Genomic DNA, 22756 nt, shown 5'->3' on the forward strand with positions numbered 1-22756 from the left:
CACATACCATTTAAAGTATACAATTCGATTTTTTTCAGAATTTTATATTTATCACCACAACTTTAGAACATTTTCATTGTCCTAAAAAGAAAACCGTACTCCTTGGCTGTCATCCTCTATTTCCAGGACCTGTTATCACCCTAGAAGGAATTTCTGTATCCATTAAGGAGTTAATCCCAATTCCCGTCTTCCCCTAGCCCCCAGCAACCACTGGTCTGCTTTTTCTCTCTATAGATTTGCCTGTTCTGGGCATTTCATATAAATGAAATCATATAGCACAAGGGGGGAGGGGAGCAAAAGTAGGTTTACAGTTGTGGAAAATAATACAATAATTAATAATACAAGAATAAGCTGTTTCCTGTACTCACAACTGTAAACCTACTTTTGCCCCACCCTGTCTGTGGCCTCTTGTGACTGGCTTCTTTCACTTAGGTTCCCATGCAAGGTTCATCCGCGTTGCAGCATAAATCGGTGCTTCATTCCTTTTTATGGTTGAGTAACATTCCACTGCATGGAAAGGCCGACTTTTGTTTATCCATTCACCTATTGATGAACATCTGGGTTGCTCCCACCTTTTGCCTATTGCGAATAATGCTGCTGTGAACATTAGTATACAAGTATTTGCTTGGACACCTCCCTTCAATTCTTTAGGGTATATATCTAGGATGGAATTGCTGGATCCCATCATAATTCTACATGTAACTTTTGGAGGAACTGCCAGTCTGTTTTCCAGAGTGGCCATAATCGTTTTACACTCCCATCAGTGTCAAACGTATGAGAATGTATGAGGGTTGCAATGTGTCCACATCCTCGCCAACACTTACTTTCCTTCACAAAAAAAAATTACGGCAGCATCACGTTGTTTCTGCCGAGCAGTTCTACTCTTTCGAAACTGCTGACTGAGGAAGTTGTACGTCAGAGACGACGGCATTCAGTGGTAGCGTGACCACATCCATGCACCCCTACATTTCAGTCACTGAGCTCCCGCCCGGACCCTTTGTCACTTTTTTCTTCCAGTGGGATCCGCCTTAGTAAATGCACCACTGCCCACTGGGTTGCTCATGCCCAGGTTCAACCCGACAGTTGTCCTTGCCACTTCCTTCCCCTTCATCCCTCACATCCAATTCGTCACCACCTCCTGCCGATTCCACCTGCAAAACACATCTTCGATCTGCTCCATTCTCCCCAATTCTTGCTGCCATCATCCTAGACCAAGACACCAGGACCTCTCACATGCATTCCTCATTTTTTTTTTAACCATCTGTATTGATTATCTACTGCTACATAAGGAATTACTACAAATGCAACAGCTCAGCCCTGACTGGTGTGGCTCAGTGGGTTGGGTGTCATCCCACAAAGTGAAAGGTCACCAGTCAGGGCGCATGCCTGGGTTGCAGGTTGGGTCCCCAGTTGGGGTGCCTACAGAAGGCAACCAAGTCGATGTTTCTCTCTCACATCAATGTTTCTCTCCCTCTCTTTCTCCCTCCCTTCCCCTCTCTCTAAATTAAAAAAAAAAAAAAGTAGCACGTTTGCAGCTGAGCAGCTAGCTCTCTGTCTGCTTCCTGACAGATTTATAGCAGTCTAAAGGCCTCCATTCTATACCATCTCTCTCTCCTTTAGTCCTAGAGTCCAAATATAACTCATTTAAGAGCTTTTTGGGTTTCCTGGGAACCTTCTTGGAGTTCACACCATTAGGCAAGAGTCACATCCACAAAACTCCCTGAAAGAAGTCCTTCTCTACCTTAGGCTCCTGCTGCTAGGCCGGCAGATCAATGACCTTAGGCTTCCTAGAAGCCCTGTTGTTTGATTGAGAGAACCTATGAGATACATCCTGAATCTTTTGAAAAGCTCTTTTCCGTGAGTGAATAGCTGTCTGAGGTCTTAACACCATGCCACAGTCACACCTTCTACTTTAGCTTTAGGCCATGCTACGGATGGAATGTTTGTGTACCCTCCAATATGTTGAAGTGCTACCCCCCCCATGTGATGGTGTTTGGAGGTGGAGCCTTTGGGTGTATTTAGGTTTAGATGAGGCCATGAGGGTGGGGACCCCGTGTTGGGATCAGTGTGCTTACAAGAGGGAGAGACCAGAGTTTGCTCTCACTCTACCATGTGCGTATACATTGGCAAGGCCACTTGCCTGTGGGCCAGGAAGAAGGCTCTCACCAGGAACTGAATTTGTCAGCACCTTCATCTTGGACTCTCCGGCCTCCAGAACTAGAAGGAATAAACATCTATTTTTAAGACACCCAGTGGACAGTATTCTGTTACAGCAGCTCAAGCTGTAGGACCGATGTTGGTACTGAGAAGGAGGGTGCTGCTGCAACAAATACCTAAAGAGTGTGGACGTGGCTTTGGATGGTGGATACTGGGTAGAAGCTGGGAGTTTTGAGGTGCATTCCCAAAATACGGATGTTAAGGGCAATTCTGGTGAGGGCTCAGAAAGAAAAAGGGAGAACTGGAGAAAAACCTTCCATTTTCTTAGAGAATGCATGCGTAATCATGAACACAATGCTGGTAGAAATAAGGATGGTAAGGTCCATCTTGTTAGGCGATCCTTGTTATAAAGTGGCAAAGAACTTGGCTGAACTGGGTCCCAGTGCTTTTGGAAAGTAGAACCTGGTAGCGATGAAACTGGATATTCAGCTGAGACTTCTAAGCACAGTGTTTGAAGAACAGTGTGGTTCATCCTGACAGCTTATAATAAAATGTAAAAGGCAAGAGATGAATTGAAGAAGGAGCTGTTACACAAAAAGGAATCAGAACTTAAAAGATTAGGAGAATTCTTAGCCTGTCTATATCGCAGAAAAGTGAGAAAGTATGTTTGCAAAATACCAAAGGGAATGATTGGACTATCACTAGATAAAGAGGTTATTGGATTATACAAGCAGAAACACCCCGCATTCGAACAAAAGAGGATCAAGACAAGAAGAAAAGAAGGAAGGCTTTCACACTCTTTACTTTCCACAGGACAGGACAACTAAGCTATGTGGCTGTGAATGTGCTCTATTCTTCAAGAAAAGGGAAAGCAACCCCACAGGCAATTCAGAAACCATCAGGGCCACTACCTGGGTTTCAATAGGCCAAAGAGCCTTCCTCTGAAGACAGGGTGGAAGGGCCACCCAGTAGAGCCTTGGGGGTAGGATCCTCCCCTAGCAGAGGTGTAATGCCAGTGGGTCTAGAGGACAAAGCATGGAACCAGGGGCTTATTCTAGAGCCTTAAGAGCTAACAGTAATGGCCTTGCTGGGTTTTGGACTTGCTTGGGACCCACTGCCACTTTCTTCCTTCTGATTTCTCCCTTTTAGAGAGGGAATGTCTCTCCTATGCCTGCCTCCTAATTGCCTTTTGGAAGCAAAAGGGAGGGCACCCAAGATGGAAGCCGCAGTCTCTCTGGAGAACCTAATCTTAGACGAGACATCCCTTCACTACAAACAACTCCCGGGATCGGCCCACATGAACACCAAGACGAGTGTATCATGCAAGGCTATCTTAGAGGCTGCCCACCACTGCCGCCGCCCCAGCTATAGTGGAGGAAACCTCTCCTTTCCCAGGACTCTGCCTTCTCCATGCATTGATTCCTTCAACAACTATTTATTGAACACCTGCAGTGGGCTGAGTGTTAGGAACGTAACCAATTATACAGATTAGAATCTTTCCCTTGTTGAGATATTATTCTAGTGCAGAAGGACACTACAGAATAAAAAACAAATAAATATATAAATAAAATTGTGATAAGTACAAAGAAGTAAGTTATGATAACAGGAACATCTGATTTAGATTGGGGACAAGGGTTAGGCATTGTCTTTCTGATAAAATGGTATTTAGAATGGGGCTTAAGAATGTGTAGAAATTAGGCTGTGTGTGTGTTGGGAGAGGAGAGTAAATTTCTAGGTAGAGGGAAAGCATGCGCAGCTGCTGGACTTAGAGCGTTTGAGGGCAGAGACCTCATCTCTGCTTCTGTCATGCAGCACGGTGCCTGGCACACACAGGCACTTGGTAAATTCTTACTGACTCAGTGAATGCATGCATGAATCCAAGGCACCTTCTATTTCCTGTTCCTGATAATGTCAGTTCAAGTCATTCAGAAAATTTCTCCCAAAGTTTACTGCTAGATCACTGTTCTTACTGGTATCAGGCAGCACAGGCAAAGCTGCTATAAAAAGAAGACTCAAACACATAAAAGCTCAAAACAACAGAGGTTTATTTTTTTTCTCATGTAACAGTCCTGGCTGGATGTTTAGGTTGATGGCGCAGAGTTCTCCTCCACTCAGGAATCTTCCATCTTGATGCCTTGCCTTCTCCAGAACCTGGTTATCATCTTCCGGCCAACAGGATAAGTAAGAGCGCAGGGAGCATCTGCCAACGGATTCTCTGGGCTAAACCCGGAAACTGTGCACATCTCTTCTGCTTACTTTCCATCGTGGAGAGCCCATGGCCACACCTCCTTTAAAGGGGCCGAAGAACATACTAGAGGTGTACAGCCAACAGAGAGGATAATTATGTCTGCACCACAATGTCCAATTATGTATTTGCCTTGTCCTCTGGTATATTGCACAGGAAACTCAAATTAACGTAGATAGAAAAAAACTTTGGATTCCACACCCTCGCCCTCATCAAAGTCCTTCATTCACCAAAAGGCACCTTCATCCATTCAGCTGCTTAAGCCACACACCTAGCCGTTATTCTTAATTTGTTTCTTATTCCCACCTTCCACACTGAATCCTTTGAGAAGTCCTGTCAACTCTACCAAAATATAACGCCATCTACTCTATCTGTACTGCCGCCTCCTTAGTTCAGGTATCATAATAATCTCTCATCTGGATTATTCTAATAGCCTCTTAATAGCTCTCCTTGCCTCCACTCTTGCTTGCCAGTATTTCATTCTCTACACAGCAGAGTGATCTTTTAAAACATAAACATGATCACACCACTCTACCTTAAAGTCTTCCGATGGCTTCCAAAGTCCTTATTCTGATCCCTAAGGGTGTATATGACACTGCCCCTGTGCACCTCTCCAACCTCATCCTTTGTCACTCTCTGCTGTGCACTCAGCTCCAGCTACAATGACCTTCTTGCTGCTCCCTGAACACATTTAGCTTATTTCCACCTTAAAACTTTTGCCCTTGCTGTTCCATCTGCCCAGATGTCTCTCGGAGCTCCAATAAGCAGCTCCTTCTAATGCTCAGATCTCAGCTTCACTGTTACCTTCTGGGAGGACCTTTGCTGACCGTCTAATAGGGGGGAAAAAAATCTTCACATCCAGTAATTCTTTCATCTCAGCACTCTGTTCACTTTCCTCTTAGCATCTACAAACTCTGTTTTCCCGGTAAATTTTCTGCTTCCCTTTCCTGAAAAGGAGCAGCTACCGTGTCTTGTTCCCCCGGGTCCAATAAGCCTGGCACACGGTAGTGCTCAGTAAATAAGTGAATGAATGAAGAACCATCAAGCGGGGGTCGGCCAAAAGCTCCTGCAAGGTCCTTGCGTAGGTTGTTGGTTTAATAAGGAGCACAAACCTGGACCACTTCTCAGCTGTGCGCGAGCTCGGCTCTCTGGGCCTCAGTTACCTAAACTGTAAACGGGGATAAAGGACTTACGCGTACTTACCTCAGAGGGACAAATGCCTGTTTTGTAAAGAAAAAGGGAACTAATGGAAGAAAAAGAGTTTCACGTAAAATTCACGCTCCGTAGGTAGAGCTAGTATAGCTATTATTGTACACAATTCTGTTTCCTTACCGCAGGACCCGTCCGGGGCCTCAGCATCCTCTCCTCTACCGGAGTCGACTGCAGCAGGGAGGAAAGAGCGGGTGCGAACACTCACGGGGCTCCTTGAGTCCGGTCCAGCTCCGCTGGCCCGCCCGGTCGGGCCGGGCCCAATGCGTCATCAGCGCGTCGCCCGCGCGGTAGAGGGCCCCGGGGCCTGTCTTGGACGTGGCGCACCGGGGAGACCCTGGCGGGCGCCTGCAAATCACCCGCGCAGTTTGGGGACGCTCGGGAATCCCGGCGGGCGGCGGCGAGGGGCGTGTGGAGCTGCGGGGGCACTGAGCGGGGCGGCGGGCGGGGCCGCCCGGAGCTCGGGCGGGGCACAGCGCCGGCGGGCGGGCGGCGGGCGGGGCTGCCCGGCGCCGGTGTCCCGGCGATGTGTGGCACTGAAGCGGCCTCGGGAGCAGCAGCGGCAGCGGCGACGGGCTCGGCCTCGGCTTCGCGGCGGTGTCGGCGGCGGAGGCGGAGGCGCAGGCTCTTCCTTAGGACCTGGCGAGCCCGGGCCTAAGCGGCGGCCCCGCGCGGCCCTTGCACAGCGCCCCGAATCGGGGCGCTTTCCGGTTCGCCCTGCCGCGGGAGCCTGAGTCCCCGGCCGGGGATGAGGCCGGGAAGCAGCCTGGCAGGGCCCAGCACAAAGGCTTGTCCCCAGGGGCCGCCGCCGCTGCCGCCGCCGCCAGCCTAGAGCCGCCTGCCGAAGCCGAGCCGGCGCCGGGGCCCACATCCCCACCAGCCCCTGGGGGCGGCTGCCGCCCATCTCCCCAAGGCCCAGGGGCCCGAGCACCCAGCCCTGTGCTCGCTCGGCCACGGTGGGACCGGGCGGCTGCACAGCCTCCGTCGCTCCCGGCCGTGGGGGCTCTGCGGAGCATGTCGGAGGAGAGCGCCATGGAGAGAGCCATCAAGGTAAGGGGGAGATGCCGCCTTCCTTCCCGCTTTGTCCCTGCGTCGCTCCTGTCGGCTCCGGCCTCAGAGCGGAGACAACTCGGAGTGAGAGGTTCCAGCGACGCCCCGGTTTCGGTCTGTGCGGGATCCCGCGGCCTGCGTTTTACAGCCCGAGGGCGAAGGGTTCGTGCATGTGTTACGAGGGAGCTCCGACTAACCTGGTTGAAGCGGGAATGTGATTTTTGCCCCGCTAGAACGGGACGTGGGTGGCGTGGAGATACTAGATGTGAGTGGTATCCTACTGCTGTCCTTTCGATCACTCCCCAAGTTTCCCCGCACTTGCTTCGGGATGATCTTCTCGGAGACCTGGACGTCACCCATCCCTCCGGGCTTGTTTGAAACGAGCCTCCTGGAAACCTGCAGTTTCAGAAGGAGGTGGTTCGCCTTCTTACAAGTCCCGTCCTTTGGCGAATAGGTTGTTCTCACTTTCCGGTGTGTTCCCCTCCCCTTTTCCTCTCCCCTCTCCTCCTGGGGAGCACTGAGTTTATTTAGGAAGAGCTAAAGGTGTCCTGTGACTCACTGCTCTGTTAACCAAAAGAAAAGCAACTATGTGTTCTAAAATGACCCAAATAAAATGACAAGTTTTCTAAAACCAGTTTTACTCTTTTTTTATGTGACTCTTTGAGGCACTAAGGCACTAAGACCAAGTTACCTAGCTGTGACTAGGAAATGATTCTTGTGTATGAACATGAAATTTAAAGCTTCATAGGTATTATTTACTTATTTTACAGTGTTAAGTCAACTCAGTACATTTAAGAATTTCATTTTCTTTTGAGGGACAGGCATTCATTAGCAATTTAGGGTTATTTTCACTTTCAAGACACAATCACTATTATCAATAGCTAATTAAAAACATAAACTTCTAATGATTTTTCTGGTGGTAAAGCTTATAGAAATCATCAGCCTTTCCAAAGAAACCTCACCTTTTAAAAGATACATCAAAATATAATGTACACATTAAGGAAGATCGAATTTTTTTTAAATCTTCACCCGAGGGTATGTTTCCATTGATCTTAGGGGGGAGGGGAGAGAGAAACATCGATTGGTTGTTTCTTGTATGCACCCCAACTGGGGATTGAACCCACAACCCAGGCATGTGCCCTAATGGGCACGTGCATAGAATGACTCTCCAGCCAACTGAGCCACGAGACCAGAGCAGGAAAATCAAATTTTTAATAATAGAAATAAACGTTCTAGAAGACCGCTTTGACGGGTCAGTACCTCCAAAGAGATAAACACGTTTTAACTGTTTTAGAAAATCTTTAACTCTGCTCATGAATAAAGTGGAAGCCATGAGGACTCACCCTGTAAAGAGGCTGATGGCACTTGTCCCTGAAATGTGGAGCCAACCGTGCATAGATCTGTAGGCAACAGTAATATGCTGTCGGCTGGGTGATAAAGCAGGGCACTTGTTAGCACCCAGCACCTAGGAGGGAACGTGATGGAATGAACTCAGCTGCAAAGAAATCAAGGTCATCCTAAACCATTACATGTCCAGTCATTACTGTAGAATTTTGGTTCAAGGTTTCTGTCATATCAACTCAAGCTCAACTTACACAACTACATTAAAATTCAGAAGACACTGTAAAGGCAGATCCCATAAATGTGAAAGTAGGTTTAAAACCAACATTTCAGCTAATACTAGAATTTACTCTCTGGTTACTGTCATATATATACATGTAAAATAAATAAACAGTTTTTTTTGTCATTAAGAGTGCCTTGATGTAATCCACTTTTTCTTTTAGTTTCAGTTTTATCGATACAGGGTCAAGACTTACTGCCTAAAGTTATATGACCGGGTTGTGAATTAAAAAGCACATGTGGCAGGTTTTTAAATTCAACAAGTATTGTTCACTTTGTGCCAGGTGCTCTCTTAGGCACAAGTGGTGCAAAGCCGGCCTCCTGGATGTCCCTGCTGTCACGGAGCTTATGTTCCAGGTGGCAGAATTAGGTAACACACGTTGCTAGGTGTGTAAGTAAGAAGTATAAAAAAGTGGGGAGCACTATTTTAGGAAGATTGGCCAGGAAAGGCCTCTCTGAGGAGGTGATATTTCCATAAAGCTCTGAAGGGAACGAAGGAACAAACCTCGACTGTCTTGGGGAAGAATATTACTGGCAGGGGGAACGGCAGGCACAAAAGCACTAGTCGGGGCGGGTTCCTGTGTGATCCAGAGCAGCACAGTGGCTGCAGTGCAGTGGGTCTGTGTAGGTTGTGAGAAATAATGGGAAGCCAGAGAACACGGGGTCTTGCAGACCATTGTAGGAACTTTGGCTTTGATCCTAAGTAGAATGGGATGGGACATCCGGGAAAGTTTTGAGCGGAAGAGGGACACAGTTCTAGTGGGCAGATAGAAATGGACAGGCATTGTTACTTAGTGGTTACAACAATTTCTGAAGGTAGACTCATGGGTTTAAATCTCAGCCTTGCCATTGGTTAGCTGTGTCCTTGAGTAAGTCAACTTCGCTTCCTTGTCCCTTAGTTTCTTTATCCATAGAAAGGAGGTAAAAACACTCTCCAGCTCATAGGCTACTTTTGAGGATTTAGTGAGCAAATATATGTAACTGTGCTTATAACAATAGCTAACATTTAGTAAGAGCTTGGAGAATACTGGCGTATAGCAATTTCAGAGTGGTTTAGAAAGAGTTGCTGTTTTCTTCCCTTGGTCAGTATTGCCCAATTTAATTTTCTAGGGTGTTTTTGTTTTGTTTTTTAGCCTTCACATACTTGACAGGTCATTGGTGATTCTTTCTACTGATTTGCGTATACCCAACCCGTACAGATTAGTGGAGTTGAAAATACCTGAACTGACAGCCAGTTCAGTGCTAGAATGTACTAGTACTAGAATGACTAGAATGTCCTCCCTTGGAAGCAAGCCAGCTCCACATCAAATACAACTTTTGGACTGTGGCATTGTGTTGTATTCATGGTTTTGCATTTTTGAGGCCCTCTCTCAAATGAGAACTGAGACCTCTAGAGTTCAGCTAGAAAAGCTGTTTTCCTGGGAAGTAACCATAGCACTTCAACTTAGGCTGTGTGACTAACCAAGAACAGGCTGATTGGGCTTTTGGCAGGGATTCCACTGAATCTCTTGGTCAGTTTGGGGACAGTTGCCATCCTAATACTGTCCTGTAATCCATAATTAAAAATTCTCGGAGATTTATGATCTAGCATATGTTTTATCCACGTGCACTTGGGAAGAATATATATTCCCCTGTTGTTGGATGGAGTGTTCTGTAGATGTCAGTTAAGTCAGGTTGGTTGATGGTATTGTCTTGTATATCCTTGCTGATTTTCACTCTAGTTTTTTTGTCCATTACTGAGAGTGGGGAGTACTGAAATCTCCAGCTGTTATTTTTGAATTATCTGTTTTCCCCTTAAATTCTGTCAGTTTTTGCTTTGTATATTTTTGGACGCTATTAGGTGCATGGATATATGTTTGTAATTGTCACACCTTCCTGTTGAATTGACCTTTTTATTATTATAAAAAGTGCCTTCCCTTCTCTATTAACATCCTTTATTTTAAAGTCCATTTTGTTCTCTTGTCAGTTTAGCTACTCCAGCTAGTAAAATACATACAATGAAATTTACCATCTTAACCATTCTCCAGTGTCCAGTTCAGTGGTATCAAGTACATTCATAATTCTGTATGACCATCACCGCCGTCCATCTTCAGACTCTGCAGCTTTTAAAACTTGAGGTTCTGTACTCATTGGTTTGGACTGTTCTGCGTACTACATATAAGTGGAATCATCCAGTATTTGTCTTTTTGTGACTGGCTAATTTCAGTTATTTCACATTATGATGTTCTCAGGATTCATCTGTGTTGTAGCATATTGCAGAATTTCCTTTCTTTTTATGGCTGAATAACATTCCATTGTATGTATAAGCCACATTTTGCTTATCCATGTGTCAGTGGACACTTAGGTTGCTTACATGTTTTAGCTCTTGTGAATAATGCTACTGTGAACATGAATGTACACATACCTCTTCAAGACCCTGCTTTCGATTCTCTTGGATATATACTCAGAAGTGGAATTGCTAGATTATATGGTAATTCCATTTTAAACTTTTTGAGGAACTGTTTTCCATAACAGCTGTGCCATTGTATATTCCCACCAATAGTGCACAGAGCTCCAGTTTCTCTGTATCCTCATCAACACTTGTTACTTTCTGCCTTTAGCAGCCATCCTAATGGGTGTGAGTTTTGCTTTTATCTCACTGGAGTTTTGCTTTTCATTTTTTTCATGATTAGTAATGCTGACCATCTTTTCATGTGCTCATTGACTATTTGTGTAGCTTTAGAGCGATGTCTGTTCTAATCCTTTGCCCATTTTTTGAATTGGGTTTTAGGAGTTTTTTTTATATATTCTGGATATCAGTCCCTTATCAGATATATGGTTTGCAAATATTTTCTACCATTCTGTGGGTTGCCTTTTTTACTGTTAATAGTGTTTTTAATGCACAAAATTTTAAAATTTCATTAAGTCCATTTTGTTTATTTTTCTTTTATTGCCTGTTCCAGATCCAATGTTGTGAAACTCTTGTCTCATGTTTTCTTCTGAGAGTTTTATTGTTAGGTCTTATATTTAGGTCTTTGATCTATTTTCAGTTAATTTTTGTATATAGTGTTAAGGGTCCAACTTCATTCTTTTGCATGTAGATATCCAGTTTTCCCAGCACCATTTGTTGAAATCCTTTTATTTTTAACCTATTTCGATCTTTGAATCTAAAGTGTCTCTCTCATAGACAGCACTTACAGTTGAATCATTTTTTTAATCCAGTAAATATTTAATATAGATTTTTATTATTTTATTTTATTTTTGTTTGTTATATAAAATATATTTAATTAATTTATTATTTTGTGGATATTATTATTTACAAAAACAAGCAAATAGACGAATAGACAGACAAAACAAGACAAATAGATAGATTTGTCTGTGGGTCGCAATTTGCTGACACTTGTTCTAGAAGGATTCTCAAGAATTACATCATTCCATGTATTTCTATATTTAATTTAAGGCAGTGTGTGTATTTCATTAGTAGAACCCAATCAGTGTGTTTGTCACTGATGGCGCTAAAGTATTCCATAATTTCCTTCAGTAAAGTGTATGAATTGATCCATACCTTCCTATCTCCTTTGTCATTAAAATATGTGAGAAAATATGCTATTAACACATAGAAGAGTTGACAGCTGTGAGAGTGTTACTTCTTTTTTTAAAATTTTATTCTGTTGATTTTGAGAGAGAGAGGGAGAGAGATCTGTTTGTTCTTCCACATATTTATGTATTCATTGTATGTGCCCTGACTGGGGATTGAACCCTCAACCTTGGCATAACAGGACAGTGCTCCAACTAACTGGGCTCCCTGGCCAATGCTGGAGAGTCTTACTTCTTTGGCTCAGCTGGACTTAGTGAAGCCTTAGCACTGGTGAGCGTTTACAGCACCATTAACAAAGGTACAAGAATTAAACCTGGGACCCTGACTGGTGTGGTTCAGTTGACTGGGTGTCATTCCGCAAAGTGAAAGGTTTCTGGTTTAATTTCCGGTCAGGGCACATGCCTGGGTTGCAGGTTTGGTCCTTGGTTGGGGCGTGTATGAGAACTGATGTTTCCCTCTCTCTAGAAGTAAATAAATAAAATCTTAAAAAAAAAAAAAAGAATTAAATCTAGGAAAAAGGAAAAGAGGTATAAGAAAAACAGGGTTCAGGAGTCAGGACAGTAAAGAAGCCTGGTAGTGCCTCTCTTACCTGCTGCAAAGCTGGGTGTCAGAACTCCAGTTGGAGCCTCTACAAGTTGAACTGTCCTGGCTGTCCATCGGGTAGAGTGCCATCTTAATAAGCATTAGCACAGTGATGAATTGGCTCTAATGACCATAACTGGACATATGAACCATCCTTTGCTCTGATTATAACAAATAATTCCATAGAACAAGTCTTTATTTTTCATTGAATTCCCTATAAATGCATGTTTTCATTCGAGTTGAGGAGGGGAGAGGTTTGGCAGGTGACTTTACCATGAAGCTTAAACTATGCTCCAACTCCCTTTTTCCCAGGACTGTATTTATTCTCCATCTTCTCTGATACTTCTAAATCCCACAGGCGTGCAGTGGAAACATGAAAGTAGGTTTAAATTCTGTTTAGGAGGTGGTGAGCAGAGACAGAACCTGGAACCTCTCTCCCTGATTGGGCAAGATTTGTCCCTATTCTTCATGCCGAGGTCTGGACAACTAACCTTGATAGCCGGAATGGTGCTGGGAAAGAGGCCAAAGCTGTAGATTGTAATCTTGTTAGTGCCTGTAACTTACTCTGTGACCTTCACAAGCTCCTTAACCTGATGTACGGTTTTTCAGAAGGGAGTTTATGTAATGATTCTGCGGGTGCTTTCCAAATCAGTATCCCTCCATCATCTGACTTCAGTTCACCTTTCTAGTCATTCATTCCACAATTGCTGATTCATTCCACAATTGTCGAGCATTCCTATATGATGAGAACCTTTATCAAGACTGGGCAGCAGAAAGGTATGGCGATGAAGGCTATTCTAAGTTTTGGGGTTTTCTTTAAGATTTTATTTATTTATTTTGAGAGGGGGAGGGAGGGAGAAAGAGAGAGAGAGAGAAACATTGATGTGTGAGAAACATTGGTTGCCTCTCCTATGCGCCCTGACCTAGGGCTTTGTGAGACAAACATCAATCTGCTGCCTCTCGCGTGCCCCCACCTGGGGACCTGGCCTGCTACACAGGCACGTGCCCTGACCAGGAATTGAACCACCAACCTTTTGGTTTATAGGCCGGCGCTCAATCCACTGAGCCACACCAGCCAGGGCTCTAAGCTTGTTTTACACACATATTCACTGGGCAGAAGCTCTGTTTTCATCTCTGAACTTAGCCTGGTGCATGGCACATATTAACTGCACAATGAGTATGTTCCATGGACAAATAACCTGTTCTCATACACTGGGAATCAAGATTCTAGTGGTAAATATGATCTATCAGATTTTCATTGCTACAAAACAATTTGAAAGTCTCGTGAGTTTGGGCCTGATTTCTCAAGGTCTGCAGTTGGTTTCCTATTCTACCTGTGGAACCCTGAAAAATGAATTTTAGCCTACCACAATTTAAACATATAGCTCTCTTGCCTAAAAATGGAAGGCAACAGAAACTCAGCAAACAGTGACTAAATAGGAATTCCATGAAAACTTTCATTAAACTGTGGAGATGTATTGAAACTATTGAAAGCTATTTAAAAATATATGACAGAATATCTTTGTACTGAAAATGGTGATGTTGAAAATTATAGAAGTTTACTGTGACACTGCTGTTATATTTGGATTTTTAAATCTTGATTTATTCAGTTATCCCAACAATATGATCAGCTTGTTCAAGGATATAGGCCTATATATCATAGCAGCAAGTATCAGACCAGTCTTTCTGGAATCTCAGAAAATACTTGCCTGTTTTAGTGAATAAGTATTTAGTAATGAAGCATTTTGAAAGAATATCTTACCCCTACACTCCAAAGAAAAAAACAAGATATTGTGTACTCAAATGGGCCTTGCAGATGAGCTGAAGAATTTTTTGTCCTAAAGGTTTGCTTTCATTCTTGTTGGAAAACAATGCCTGAACCAGCCATTTAGACAAAATGTCTTCAGAGCCCTATAGAACATGAAACTTTGCTTGTCAGATTCTCTCAGAAAATGAGATGTTGAGTGATAAGGTCATCTGTTGTCCTGCCTCTGTTTAATTGTTCAGCTTTTTAATTGGAGAATTCTTCTCTGCTCCCTCCCTTTTTATTTTAATAGGAAACCTCCATTTTAGAGGAATATAATATCAATTGGACTCAGAAACTGGGAGCTGGAATTAGCGGTCCAGTTAGGTAAGAGACCCATGTGCAAATTATGACAGAATTGTTCTGCAAAGGGCCATTTGAAATACATCTTAAATTAGAAGCATCGGGGTGCCAGATTTTTGAAATAGCCTTAATTTAACAAGTAGAGGTATTTATGTTAGGCTATTTTTCATCTATTTAGAAATACAGTTGACGAAATCACATGGTCTGTAACATGGAATCATTTAAGATGTTGATCCTGTGGAGCCGCTGTGAAAGTCTCCTGTAGCCACTAAAGGCCATTATTTCTTTCTCAGCCAGCCTTGAGTGGAGTTCACGTGGCCGAGGAGCTGAGGCCTGTGAACGGTGGGTGAGGTGCTTCTCTGCCTTTCCACCTGCTAGCCCTGGGGGCAAGTTTGTTCTGATGCGCCTGGATATATTCTCGATTAGAAGTCCAATTCTGAAAGAACAAACTTATTAAGTTAGTTTTCACTGTAACATAGATTATTTCTGTTTGAATTTTTTCCTACAAATCTAGAGTCTGTGTGAAGAACTCTACCCAAGAACGGTTTGCACTGAAAATTCTTTTTGATCGTCCAAAAGCTAGAAATGAGGTACGATCCAGTATTGCCTTGACTTGCCTAAATACAGGGTCCAGCAGAAGTAACGCCTGCTTGAGTGTGGTTGGTAGGGTAATGATATGGGTGTAGTAATTTATAGTTTTATTTTGAGCATTTCACCTAAAATGTCATATGGTGTGCTTGAGTGGGATATTGCTATATTACAGAATTACATGCTTATGATTTTATAATAAAAAGGGGCATTATTTGTATTGCCTAAGAATTATTCTTTTTATAAGTAAGGCAGCTCCCTGGAGAGAATACACGTATGCATGAAGAATTTTTTTTAAAAAATTTAAGTTCATACTTACTCCTTTTTGCTATTCATGTTATTATTATAAAACAGTCCTATATCTATCAGTACTAAAGGTTGTTGGTAGAGTATTGTTTCCTTTCAACCATTTCTTGATCTTTTTCAATCAATGTGATTCTTATACATTGAAGTATTCAGGTTTACCTCTGCTTTCCCTTACTGGAAAAAGTCCTTGAAGAGTGGAGATAAAATATTACAAGGAAGGGTCTGGTGAAAAGTGTCTTGAAAGTGTGCTGCAGGAGGGCTCTGAGGGTGTGTTTCTAGTTTTTAAAAGTAGACATTTGTTTTAAATTATCTTGATGTGGTGAAGACATGGTAATAATGTGCAGTGAAGTACTTATTCTTTTGCTTATAGATGTATGAAAAGCACCTGCAATAAAATATTTGCCAATTTACTTGCTAATAGGACAAGAGAAAGTAGTAATCTATTGTTGAGGTTTTAATTCATAGAAGAGCACTAAGGAGATAACCTGGGTGACACCCTCCCCCCCCCTTTTTTTTACATCATTCTAGGTGATAAGGCTTTTTACTGTAATAGGCTTAGCCCCTTGTGCCTAGTATGGTCAGTTTTTTTTGGGGGGGGGTAGAGCAAAGGTTAGCATCCTCTATGTACAGAAACATTTCCTCTGTTCTCTTTAAGGTACGTCTGCACATGATGTGTGCCACACACCCAAACATAGTGCAAATTATTGAAGTGTTTGCTAACAGTGTACAGTTCCCTCATGAGTCCAGCCCCAGGTAAGACTGCATGGGGTCATCATCCCATGCCCTTCTCTCCATATGTAGGCCAAGGTGTAGTGGGGTGCCCCCTCTCTCTCTCTTCCCCTTTCTCTCTTTCCCTCTCTCCCTGTCTGCCTCCCTCTGATCCTCTTTCTCTTTCTCCTCTACTTTTTGTTTTGGGAAATTTCAAACACTTGTGAAAGCAGACAGACTTATGTAATGGATCCCCAGGTGCCCTTCACCAGCCTCATTTCCAGGCTTGTTTCATCTGTACCCCACCTACTCTCCTGGCCCCCTGATTATTGTGGTTACTTTCTCTTTTTTTAAAAAAAGCATGTATGTAATGTGGTATTAAAACAGATTCTATTTCAAATTGGCGAGAGGGGACCAAATATTATTCTAGGCAATGTCTTAGAGGTTGATACAGCAAAAAGCCCTTATTGCTTAGTCTGGCATTCCTTTTAAAGGAAGAAATCAACATTATTCTTTTAGCTGCCAAATATTTGGCAAGTGTATTGGGTGGCATCCTAAGTCTGTTCTAGGGAATTCAAAATTAAATAAGGTATGTTCTCTGTTGGGGGGAATGAGATATAATCTGTCATCATAGCAGTGTGAAAGGCACCAAGGAGGGGCGTCAATAAAATATTTTGAGCTTATAGCGGAGAGCTGCTAACTGTAGGCTGGGGAGGTGAGTGGTCTCACAGAGCAGTAATGTGGGAGCTAGGAGCTGGGGATAGGCAGCAGTTTTCCAGGTAGAGAAAGAAGATAGACTTGTAAAAACAAATGAGAAATGAAGTGATTATTTCTTACAACTGTGCTCTGTTGGTGAAAGCATTTGGATGCAAACTGGAAGCATTTTTATCAGAGGATGGTAATCAAAATTCAAAAAAGTTTTTTGACAACGAGAATTTTTGTTTTTATGCAGTAGCTGTATAACCCTTCCCAGTTATCTTGCTGGGTATGCTGTGGATCATATGGAAAACTAGAGGACTGGGAAGATACACACACACCCCAACACACAGTGAGAGTGAAAAACCAAGACAGCCCAGTACTCAGCCGAATGACTTGAAGTTCATGTCCTGCACAAAGTCGAACTCTGTTTTCAGTCTAGCTGTCCTAAAATACATTACAAAACATGTCACCGAAAAGATCATCCCCTCTTTAACATAACTAGTAATAACAGGTTAAGTATCAAAAGGATCATTGTCTTTAAAACTAATTTTTTTACTCCCATTTTATCTTCTTAGAAAGTGTTAGGTCAGGGATATTCCTTACTTGTAGTGTTCAGTTGCTAGTGACAAGGAGTCCAACTCAAAGGGGCCTGGTAGGACTAGACTTAGGAAGTAGTTACACACTGTAGATGAGGTATCTCTTTAGGTTAGCTACGTAATGTTTCGGTTTTTTTTTTTTTTAACTTAACAAAATCAAATGCTTTCAAACAGGGCTCGACTCTTAATTGTAATGGAGATGATGGAAGGGGGAGAGCTATTTCACAGAATCAGCCAGCACCGGCACTTTACAGAGAAGCAAGCCAGCCAAGTAACAAAGCAGGCAAGTTAACCCCGGGTACCAAACTGCCAACACTGTTGGTTAACAAGCACAATTTCATTGGGGGGGGGGGAATAAAAGAAAACTTGCAGAAAAGCTCTATTTGATCTCTCATTGCCTGCTTTGTTATGTAATCAGAAAAGATGCCTTGACAGGAGAAATGTGACCCCTTTATGCTTGGGGGGGGGGGGTTGTATTCTTAAGTGGTTGTCAATTGTCTGCCTATTATAAGGTTTATAAACAAACTCTGGAAGAAAGGTAATCTTAACTATTTCATAGACTGTTGGTATCTACAGACATATGACTTCCAAGCACTGTTGTTGGACTTGGAGATAAAATGTTGCTGGTACCACCTGAAAGATTGTGTGGTGTAAAAATACATTCTGACAATTGTATATAAGATACTTTTTGCTTATGAGTCACCTTTTTCTCATCACATTTTAGTAGTATTCTAAGGTCTTTGTAATTCTGGGTTATTGCTGGTTACAGTTGCTCTATTTTGACATCACATTTTATTGCTGGAGAATGGTTTATGTCACAAATAATACAAAACCTCTTGAGGAGGTGAAAAGCTAAATTAAACCCTTAAAGCTTATTTTCAGGCCAAGCAAGCAAGACAGAGAAAAGCAGAAAGCATAGCCCACTTGGTTCTTAATAAAAAAAAATACTTCCAAATTTTCCATGAGCTTGTTTGACACCTCCTTTCTGGAAGGGAGGAACTAGTGTTTGGAATGGTAAGACAATTCCATACTGAGAGTTGAAGAACAGGTAAAATTTACTCTTTCTATTTAATTTTTAAAATTATACCTTGTATTTTTCAAATATTAGGACTAAAGGGTGAGCTGTAATAATCTTCTATAAAACAAAACCCCTTCACATCCACCTACACAGGCAACATTTCAACAGGTAGGATGAGCGCATTGGAACATCAGGTGGAAAAATCCAGTTAGCTGCTTTTCGTTTTTCTTGAAGCAGAACTTGAAAGTTGTTTCAGGAAGCAGAACTCCCTGAAGAGTGCAGCTCTCTTCTGAGCCATGCGTTAGTGCCGCTGCCCTGCTGGGGGACCCCTGGCCTGGCCTGCTGAAGACTCTGCAGTGCTTGTCACATCGCAGATGAATGGAAGCGGAAACATTTCATTTTCCTCACTTTGTACAGGATCTAACCATCAGTTTATTCTGACAAAGAATTGTTTTACTGTCGTATTTTTCTTTTTGTTTAACAAAATACAGGTTGTAGGTAAACTAAGCTTATTTCAATTCTACTTCTTGGTACCGAAAGTTTTACTTAATTTCTGCTTTAAAGTTGAAAACTGACTCTAGTCTTAATTGACTTAATTAAGGATCATTTTTAATATCCAGAGTTCTCTAAACCAGGGGCATTAAAGAGTTAATTTTTCTAAGATGTGGTTGCTCCATTATGTGCTTTTCCAGATAGCTTTGGCTCTACAGCACTGTCACTTGTTAAACATCGCACACAGAGACCTCAAGCCTGAGAATCTGCTCTTCAAGGATAACTCTTTGGTGAGAAGCCTTGCTCTTCTGCATTTTAGCGCTGCCACTTGCAGTGTAGTTCAGCAGTGGGCGTGCAGGGGTGTATGTGTTTGGAGTGCTGAGTCCATAGTGGAGAGGCTTTGGGCCAGGGTGCTTTAAGCAGCTTATTTTTTCCACTTGTTTCCTTGCTAGAGGCCCAGAGACGTACCCCTGGTGTTGAAAATTTTGGATGATCCTGATATGTATTTGTAGGACTGAAGATTTTGGATATTATTTGGAGGCACATTGGGAAGGGGCAGGAATCGATATGCTATTATATGTATCACCTTGAATCTTAACAGTTGTATTTGTTGTTAACCCTGATAAGGTGTGTTTTCCTCTCCAGCCCTACCCCCTTCCCATGTCCCGTCAAATAAGTTGTTCTGGCTGTCATGAAGCTGATGTTACGAATGAAGCAGCACCCTGGATTGATGAGAAATAATGGGCTTTAATCGATAGAGTCAGGGGGCATTTGACTAAGATTTTGATTTTAGTGCTGCCTTTATAAGTTAGGAAGCAAGGTTACCTGTGATGGGTAGAAATTGCTCACTTCCGTATTACTAAGAATAGTTCCTCAACAGGAATCATTGTCTCAGACCTGAGGATGTGCTCCTCATACACTCAGGTCTCACCAGAAACTTGTGAGAGCCTGCAGTACCATGTTTTGCCCCTGGACTTTCCTTTAATGTCTACTGAGAACGCTGGCGCAGTGACTCCCCTTCATTTTGTTTCAGGATGCCCCAGTGAAGTTGTGTGATTTTGGATTTGCCAAAATTGACCAAGGGGACTTGATGACACCCCAGTTCACCCCTTATTATGTAGCACCTCAGGTAAGCATGTACTGTTTCTACCACAGGGTATCACTAAGCTACCTGTGGACTCACATTCTTCTACTCTACAGCCCAAGTCGGTGTGTATCACAAATGGGCTCAGCGTCAGAACCCTACAGGCTGTTTAGTTTGGTACAGGCATTTTGCTCTTTTAAAACCAAATTTACTGAGGCATGATTTATGTATAATACTTCTACTTTAAGTGTAGTTGATGAGTTTGAACAAATGGATACTCCTGCATGATCAGCACCACAATCAAGGTACAAAACATTTCCATCACTTCAAAAGCTGTCTGGTGTGCCTTTCCAGTCCTCTGCGCCCAGTGTAACCCCCAGCCCCAGGCAACCACCGGTCTGCTTTCTGTTGTTATTGGTTAGTTGTTTTCTCTTGTAGAATTTCATGAAAATGGAATTCATGTGCCTTTTGTGTTTTGTTTTTACTCAGCATGGCTTTGAAATTCATCCCTGTTGCAGCACTGAGCAGTAGTTAATTCCTTTTTATTGTTAATCTGTCATGTGACTAAGGCATGTTTGCTTGTCCATTCACTGACTGCTGGACATTTTGGGTTGTTTCACCTTTTTGGCCATTATGATTAAAGCTGCTAGGGACATACACTTACAAGTTTTGAGGGACACATTTCCCCTTAAGTAATGTCTTTTTCCAAAATGGTTGTACCATTTTACATATATACCAGTAATGTATAAGAGGTCCAGCTGCTTCACATTCTTACCACCAACTCATGATTGTTAGTATTTATAATCTTAGCCATTCTGGAACATATGGAGTACTCTTTCATTATGGATTTAATTACTGCATTTTCCTCAAGACTACTGTTGTAGATTATGTTTTCATGTGTTTATTGGTCATTCTGTTAAGAAATACGGGTACTACATTCTATTGTGAACTATAGCTACAAATCTTTTGCTCTTTTTGTTGGTTTTATAATTGAGATAGAGGAATATTTAATTATATTTTGGATATACATTTTTTGTTGTACATACATATTCATTTTTTTCTGCTGCTATAACAAATTGCCATAAACTTAGTGGCTTGAAACAGCACACATTTATTACCTTATAGTTTTAAAGTTAGAAGTCTGCACTGGTTCAAGGTGTTGTCAGGACTGTGTTCCTTTTCAAGCCTCTAGGGGGAATCCATTTCCTCACCTTTTCAGCTTCTAGAGTCCACCTCATCCTGTGGCTTGTGGTCTCTTCTCCATTTCAAAGCCAGCAGTGTAGAATCTTCCAGTCTTTACACTGGACCCACTCGGAAAATCCGGGATGATCCCCCATCTCATAATCCTTAATCAAATCTGCAAGGTCCCTCTTGCCATGTAAAGTTAACATAGTCACAGATTCCAGAGATTAGGACATGGACAACTTTGAGGGGGCCATTGTTTTGCCTACCACATAGGTATTATGAATATTTCTCTGAGTCTGGTTTACTTTTCAGTTTTTTTAAATCTTTTGAATAGCAGAAGCTTTTGACTCGATCAAGTCTAATTCACCTTTAAAAAATTTTTTTGATGGTTAGTGCATTTTATTCCTGTCAAACAGGTCTTTCCATATCCATGTACATGATTTTCTCATGTTTTGTTATTAAAGGCTATAGTTTTAGCTTTTACTTTTCAGACAGGATCCACTTGAGCTATCTTTCTGAGTGTGTGCATATATATTAGATAAGGGTCAGGTCTCCCCTCCACCCCCACCATGGACATCAAGTTGTTTCCATTATTTGTTAAAAAGACTGTCCTTGCATCATTGAATTACCTTACAGGTTTGTTGAAAATCAGTTGACCATATATGTGTTGGTCTATTCTAGACTCTATTGTGTTTATTTAATATATACAGGAATGGGCAAAAGTAGGGTAGAAATAATATAAATAAATAATATAATAATTAATTAATAATAATACAAGCATAAATTCTGTGTTTTATGTACTCCAAACTAAAGCTACTTTTGCCAACCCCAATGTGTATACCCTTACAGCACTAGCATCTGGATTACTGTAGCCTTAGAGTCTTAACCTCAGTTAGTTTAATAAGTCTTTCACATGGATTCTTTTTCAAATTTGTTTTGACTATTCTGGATCCTTTGCATTTTTCTATATATTTCAGAATTCACTTTTCTATAACATGAAAGCCTCCTGGGATTTGATTTGGATTGTGTTTAATTGACAGATGAATTTGGAGAGAATTAACATTTTAACAACCCAACCCATGAGAAGCTATATTTCTCCATTTGTTTTTGTTTTTTTTTAGTTTGCTTAGCAATATTTGGGTGGCTTCCAGTGTACAAGTCTTTCACATCTTTTGTTAGATTTATCCTTAATATTTTTTATACTGTCATAAATGGTATTTTCCTTTTCAGTTTAATTAATTCTCTTTTATTCTTCTTGTTTAAAAACACTGTTTGGTGGCCACAGCTGGACCTGGGCCCTGTGCACAAAGGCTGTGGTGTGGGTCTTGAGGAGATGGTCAGTGAATTCCTGATAGACTTGGGGGACGAACAACCTCTTTCCAGAGGTCAGGGGTAAGAGAGCTATCCATCTTAGAGACTGCATTCAAGGTGGCCTTGGCAAAGTGGTTCACGGGGGCAGTGCAGCCTCTGGCTGAGCAGTCGCCAGTACCTGCCATCAGTGGCAGCTTCGCGGACATGAGGCCAAGACAATAG

General features: G+C 42.3%; 2 protein-coding genes and 1 long non-coding RNA gene across 6 annotated transcripts in view; 1 reads left to right on the forward strand and 2 right to left on the reverse strand.

Moving 5' to 3' along the window:
• Nucleotides 1-4185: 4185 nt before the first annotated feature.
• On the reverse strand, nt 4186-6073 carry LOC112310643 (uncharacterized). The gene is made up of 2 exons (XR_002975387.4): nt 5735-6073; nt 4186-4445 (listed from the first exon to the last, which is right to left on the reverse strand). It is a non-coding gene; the product is annotated as an uncharacterized lncRNA (long non-coding RNA).
• Nucleotides 6074-6106: 33 nt separating this feature from the next.
• MAPKAPK5 (MAPK activated protein kinase 5) overlaps nt 6107-22756 on the forward strand; it is a 29880-nt gene continuing 13230 nt past the window's right edge. The window contains exons 1-7 of one of the 3 annotated variants that reach the window (XM_024567190.4): nt 6109-6661; nt 14498-14571; nt 15062-15137; nt 16097-16194; nt 17619-17727; nt 19155-19244; nt 19988-20083. In XM_024567190.4, coding sequence (XP_024422958.1) covers nt 6626-6661; nt 14498-14571; nt 15062-15137; nt 16097-16194; nt 17619-17727; nt 19155-19244; nt 19988-20083 — 579 coding nt within the window. In that variant the 5' untranslated portion in view covers nt 6109-6625. Of the gene's footprint in view, nt 6662-14497; nt 14572-15061; nt 15138-16096; nt 16195-17618; nt 17728-19154; nt 19245-19987; nt 20084-22756 lie in introns of all 3 variants that reach the window. The other 2 variants (XM_053927805.2, XM_053927806.2) reach the window with 2 other exon arrangements.
• TMEM116 (transmembrane protein 116) overlaps nt 6650-22756 on the reverse strand; it is a 116633-nt gene continuing 100526 nt past the window's right edge. Inside the window, exons 11-13 of one of the 2 annotated variants that reach the window (XM_071221872.1) lie at nt 8005-8061; nt 6859-7057; nt 6650-6777 (exon numbers count right to left, since the gene is read on the reverse strand). In XM_071221872.1, coding sequence (XP_071077973.1) covers nt 6725-6777; nt 6859-7057; nt 8005-8061 — 309 coding nt within the window. In that variant the 3' untranslated portion in view covers nt 6650-6724. Of the gene's footprint in view, nt 6778-6858; nt 7058-7955; nt 8127-22756 lie in introns of those variants that run through there. The other variant, XM_071221873.1, reaches the window with a different exon arrangement.

The sequence above is a fragment of the Desmodus rotundus genome, chromosome 7 (assembly GCF_022682495.2).
Source record: "Desmodus rotundus isolate HL8 chromosome 7, HLdesRot8A.1, whole genome shotgun sequence".
Classification (NCBI taxonomy): domain Eukaryota; kingdom Metazoa; phylum Chordata; class Mammalia; order Chiroptera; family Phyllostomidae; genus Desmodus; species Desmodus rotundus.